At 34.2% G+C, this 5,926-nt stretch overlaps 1 protein-coding gene across 1 annotated transcript; it reads left to right on the top strand.

Annotated features, from left to right (window-relative positions):
* Nucleotides 1-920: 920 nt before the first annotated feature.
* On the top strand, nucleotides 921-4,664 carry LOC126697637 (uncharacterized). Its single transcript, XM_050394704.1, has 3 exons — nucleotides 921-1,368; nucleotides 1,771-2,136; nucleotides 3,689-4,664. The coding sequence occupies exons 1-3, from the start codon at nucleotides 1,078-1,080 to the stop codon at nucleotides 4,355-4,357; spliced, it is 1,326 nt and encodes a 441-aa protein (XP_050250661.1). The 5' UTR covers nucleotides 921-1,077; the 3' UTR covers nucleotides 4,358-4,664.
* The last annotated feature ends 1,262 nt before the right edge of the window (nucleotides 4,665-5,926 follow it).

Raw genomic sequence — 5,926 nt, 5'->3', positions numbered from 1 at the left:
TGGGGAACATACATACTGCCTTTGCAATTGGGGTATTCTTTTGCCTTTTCTTTTTCCCTTTTGTATGTTCAATGATTCGTTTGTTATAACTTATAAGAAACATTTTGGGTTGTTTATATTTTGTGACTTGGTGCCTAAAGTTTGTTGAGTTTTTGGCAAGTGTGTGTTTCAGGCTCCACACATTAAAATCTTGATGATATCGAGATTGAAAAAAAAATAAAAATGAAAGCTGTCCAAAGGTTAAAAATTAATAAACATTTAGAAAACCCTCTAAATTTTAGGATTAAGAAGTAAGAATCATAAGTAGAACCCTAGTTAGTAGAGGGACTGTGGTAAGCCACTAATGTTTCTTAATTAAAGTTACTTTCTGTTGGAATGTATTTTTTTACATGACAATTTCTTTCAACTAGAACACTTAATAGTCTCGAGTATGACATAACCTCACTTCTAAATATGTCAATAGCAAATAATTAATAAATCAAACCCATCATTTAAAAAGCTTTACTTATTAGTTAATGAAGCTTGAAAACCGGCTTAATTATTTTAATGTTGGTAGCATTCTATGTAAGTTAAACCGTTGAAATCCATTGTACAAAGTCTAGAACAAGAATTCTTAGAATTAAACCAATCAGAGTCATGATTATTGAAGAAGTTAATTAACAATTTAGCATTAAATAAACAAAATTAATGGGATGCGTCTTGAGAGTTGAGAGAAAAGAACCTTATTATCAATTACGCAAATTTTAAAATCAAATAAATCTCATTATCTAACAACATAAAATATTGAAATCTAAATTATTTAATTATCAGTCACTATCAAATTTTATATTAGGAGCAAATTTTAATTTTCAAAAGAGAGAGAGAGGATGAGAGAGCGTGCAAACACGACATATACAAAGCTAACCACGTTTACATAGGGGGCCATTGCCGGTTGGTAATTCTAGACTCCCTCCCTTTGAATCCAAGACTCTCTTTCTATAGCATTCACAAACTCCCAAGCAAAACCCACATTACATTCCCAAAAAAAAAGAAAAAAGACACTACTCCCTACCAATCTTATTAGCTAGACTCTCTCTCATGAGGAAACTCTGTCCCAACTTTGATCGTGAAGATGGGCTCGACACAGTCCTCGAGGTCCCAATCCCAGAAGAGATGTTCTCCAACAAGAACAACAATAGTTCATGGCAAAACATGAAGTCATGGATGAAACCAAACGGTGAAAAATCACAACAGGCCATGACAACAGTATTTGGAAGCCGAAATGCAGAGATACAACTCTTGCTTGGTGTCGTTGGAGCTCCATTAATCCCTCTTCCTATCCGGGCTGATCACCAACCCATCAACTCCAACATCAAAGACAACCCTATTGTAAGTGGCACCTATTTTAATACCTTTATATAACAACATTATACATCATACACACAAAAAAAGAACTATCCCAACATGCCACTTTTGTCTCCTATCTTTGTAAATATCATATTTACTTTAGCACTTCCCAGTTCTCCCACTTTCATGCAACAACAACAACGACGACGACAATCTAATTTTATTCCTAGCATTTTGGGGTTAAGGTTAATTATAGATTCTTAGATCAAATACATTCTTTTCTGTTATTTTATTCTATTTGAATTCGTACTTTTTGTTACTCTATTTTTAGTCGTCCCCAACATGTTCTCTACATTTCCTCAACTTTGAACCATTTGTTAAGTTAAAATAAGTTGTGGCACCGTTGATTAAAAGCTTATAACTTTATGATGATTATATTAATAGGAGGCTTCGGTGGCGAAATACATAGTGCAACAGTACATAGCAGCAGTGGGGGGAGAGAAGGCAATGAGGTCAATAGACAGCATGTATGCAATGGGGAAAGTGAGAATGGGTGCGTCAGAGTTCAGTTCAGGTGAAGGTAGCTTGAACAATAAGGTGGTGAAGGTGAAGAGTGTGAGACATGGGGGTGGAGAGATGGGTGGGTTTGTGCTTTGGCAAAAGAGGCCTGGCTTATGGTGCTTGGAGCTTGTGGTCTCTGGTTGCAAAGTCAGTGCCGGTAGTGATGGTAATGTGGCTTGGAGGCAAACCCCTTGGCACCACTCTCACGCTTCACGTGGTCCACCTAGGCCTCTTAGGCGTTTCTTACAGGTACCCCCTCTCTCATTGAAGTAATTCACAAGGGAATTCAATTCTTTCTTAGATAATTCTATCATATTCTTGAAATTTTATCTATTCATTTTGAAAAATAAGTGGATTGGAGTGAAAAAAAAATGTTGATTATTATCATTTTGGTGGATTAAGAGGTTTTTAAATTTTGAAGTATAACTATGAGCATATAGATGAGACTAGATTTTATCGTACTTTTAACTTCTAAAAAAATGATTATCACTCTTGAATCTTGATATTTATTTAAACTAATGTGTAAAATTTAATTGATTTGTTTTAAAAATTGATTGATAAGAGTTTGAGAAGTTCATGGTGGAGTCATATAAAAAACTTTAAGATAGTGTTTGTTACACATATTATCGATTATAATTGAAAACGTGACTTCAATCGTGTGTGTAATGAGTATTAGCCAAAATTTTAGTATAAAATTTTATCACATGTAAAACAAACTTACCAAGAGTCCCTTTTAATTGCATTGATTGAGGCTTTATTTATGAACGGTATAATGGTCTTTTTTGCTAATGTGGAAGCTTTATTTATGAACAGTATAGTTGTCTTTTTGCTAATGTGGGAGATGAGAACCGCCAATTACTCATTAAGTCTTAAAGTCTTCACTAATAATTCTCATGGTCTTGGCATATAGTCGTAGCATTAGCTGGATTCTTACCCTTATTAGAAGCTAATTGAGAGTCTCCTTTCAGACTTTTCCCACACAAGACCAAGGCTTGAATTCCATGTGTCCTTAAAAAAAAATAATAAAAAATAATAAAAAAAAAAAGAGAAAAGAAAAAAGTCTGGCATGCATTCCATGTTCGATTCATTCGATTGGGTACCTTTTTTTGGGGTCAGAGTTTCATCATCCATTGTCATGTTCATACCAACTAATTACGTTTTCCACGCTCAATGGCCCACTTCATTGTGGGGCCTGGCCCACCAAAAATTAACATGTTGTTACCTCTACCAACAAGATTTGTTCTTTTCCTTGCATCTTCTTGGCTCTTGCACTTGTATTCCTAGCTGAAATTTTAAAATTTTAATTTGAATCTGCTGGAGTCAACAATCTTAATCAATGTGAAAATTATTAGAAGAAGAATAAAAAAAAAAAAAAAAAAATGTATATAAGTCAACAGCATAGTTTTTCTTTAGCAGCTGTAAAAGGGAGATAAAAAGTCCATAGTGGTTGGTTTACGTCTATCAGTTCGTTAAAAGTCTTTTTAAAGGGTCGGTTGGTGGATTAATTGGCGCAAGTTAATTGGAGCGTACGAATCGGCTTGACCCATTTAAGCCTACACAACAGTCTGTTCCCATGGCAGGCCTGTAAAGCCAGTGTTACCAAAAAAATTGTCTCTCAATTGGGTTTTAAAAATCAAACAGAATAAAAATACAGTCATTTGTTTAAAAAATTATGAAAAAGTTGCACTTAAAATAAATAAATTGAATAAACAGCTTAATTTTCTCAATTGGGTTTATTTTCATTGATTCATACACAACATTTTTCTCTAGACAAATTACTCATATGTGTGACACTCAACAGGGTCTTGATCCAATGTCCACAGCAAATTTATTCTCAAATTCAGTCTGCGCTGGTGAGAAGACAATCAACGATGAAGACTGTTTCATACTAAAACTTGAAGCTGAATCCTCAACACTAAAAGCAAGAAGCAACAGCAACGTAGAAATAATCAGGCACACAGTGTGGGGCTGCTTCAGCACAAGAACAGGCCTATTAGTCCAACTAGAAGACTCTCACCTCCTCAGAATCAAAGCCCCAAGAAGTGAAAGCATATACTGGGAGACCACAATGGAGTCATTGATCCAAGACTACCGAACCATAGATGGGATTAACATTGCGCACGCGGGCAAGACCTCGGTCTCTTTGTTTAGGTTTGGTGAGAACCCAGAAAGCCATTCTAGGACTCGAATGGAAGAGGTTTGGACAATTGAAGAAGTTGATTTTAACATAGAGGGATTGTCCAAAGATTGTTTCTTGCCTCCTGCTGACTTAGAGAACGAGGAAAAAGGGTGTGGTGTAACAAATGATGACGTGAAGTTACCATTAATGAAAGAGGAAGAAGGGTGTGATATAACAAGTAACGTGAAGTTACCATTAAAGATTCGATCGGCTTCTTTTAGGATTAATTCCTCTAAGGTAGTAGCTATCGATGTTGAAGACTCGGATTACATTGAGAGTGAGAAAGAGTAACGTTCAATCTGTCTTCATTTTGTACATATATGGTACACCATCGCATTATTTATACATGATAATGCGCAATTTAGTTTTGCATAAGTGAATTGTTTAAGTATTCAATTTAAACATCAAATGAGAGTCATCATTAAGGTATGTTATGGTGGTGATGTGTAAACTGCATACGTATCTCCCATCAACGGAGAGTTGCTATTTAGAAAGCCAGGACTAGAGGGGCATTTCATGACCTCGCATCCATGTATCAGACTTTTGATGTAGCAACTATAATTATAATTTAAGAAATATGATAATTTTAAAGAAGAAATACGTTTTTGCAAACTATTCTTTTGCTATTTGTTAAAGAGGGAAAAGGAATGTGTAGCAAATCCCAAATTGGTCGTGCAGATCTTAGTATATATGAATTAAATTGTTTGATCAAAATTAAAAAGAGATTCTAGCAAGATAGTAATTTTTTTTAGTGCAAATGTAACTGCTATGAGGGTTTGGTGTAAAATCCATTATTAAACATCAAAAGCTAAAGGTTTAAAGGCTCGGAGTAATCTCTAACTAGTGAAGAGAAAACTAGGAAAGTAGTTTAGAGATGGATATGAGTACAAAGGACAACTTACAACTTACAAGCAAAACACAATCGGCCACAAAATTACCAAACCTTCTCTCACATCAACAAAATCCCAAGCAACAAAAATTAAAAATAAACTTTTTTAACAAATAAAGTATACAAACATTTGTTGAGAATGGTAGTGTATTAAGGAGCCCAGCTCAACCAGGCAATGTGGGCCTGCAGTGGACCGGCCCGTAATCCTTCCACTATAAAGAGCGGGATGCCTTTGCTACTTTATGAAACCAGCCTCATGCAAGAACTTAACCTTAGGTAGCAAGGATTGACCTTACAATTAAAGTTGCCCCCAAAATTATTTTGTAGTATTTATTCCATGTAATTAAAAACATTACTAATAGAATAAATACATTTATTTTGTTATGTTAATTATTTTAAGAGGTGCAATAATTATTTAAGTATAATGAAATTTTGAAGTTATTTTTCTAAGATTTATATGAGAAATATTTGATTTGAAATATGGTTTTATTGCTTAAATTTAGTTGCTTTTGCAACAATTGAACTAAGTACTATAATAATAATAAGAGAGTTTAGAAAGTTAGTTATTGTTTTTTTTTTTTTAATTTCCAAAAATGCTGATGTAGAAATAGACAGCACATGCCTTCCTAGAGCAACAGAGGCGCAAGAAGTCACAATGTAAGATCTAAGGGGGGTGCCAGTAGAGGCCATCAAGGTGATAGTGTCGGAATTGCATGAAATTTGGCAGGTTGAAGGGAAACGGTTGTTATTAAGGCCTCGAAAATAGTGTTTTTGCTATTTATAATAATATTAGTTTTTTTCTTAATAATTTTTAATTTAAAAGTCAGAATAAGGTCCCTTAAGGTCAATAGTTTATAATTATGCATTTAACTCAATTTCGCAATTTTTGGTAAGTTTCGGTATTTTGTCATCTAATTGCGTAATTAGTGTGAATTAAGGTTTTAGAAGTTTTTCTCAGTATTTATATGTTT

Source organism: Quercus robur, chromosome 8, assembly GCF_932294415.1.
Source record: "Quercus robur chromosome 8, dhQueRobu3.1, whole genome shotgun sequence".
Taxonomy (NCBI): Eukaryota; Viridiplantae; Streptophyta; class Magnoliopsida; order Fagales; family Fagaceae; genus Quercus; species Quercus robur.
Note: the sequence above shows the minus strand (reverse complement) of the source record. Positions and strands in the feature narration are given on the sequence as shown.

Coding starts and splice junctions, on each gene's coding strand:
- LOC126697637 (XM_050394704.1), top strand. CDS start 1,078: ATGAGGAAACTCTGTCCCAACTTTGATCGTGAAGATGGGCTCGACACA. Junction 1,369..1,770: donor ACATCAAAGACAACCCTATT/GTAAGTGGCACC, acceptor TTATATTAATAG/GAGGCTTCGGTGGCGAAATA. Junction 2,137..3,688: donor CTCTTAGGCGTTTCTTACAG/GTACCCCCTCTC, acceptor GACACTCAACAG/GGTCTTGATCCAATGTCCAC.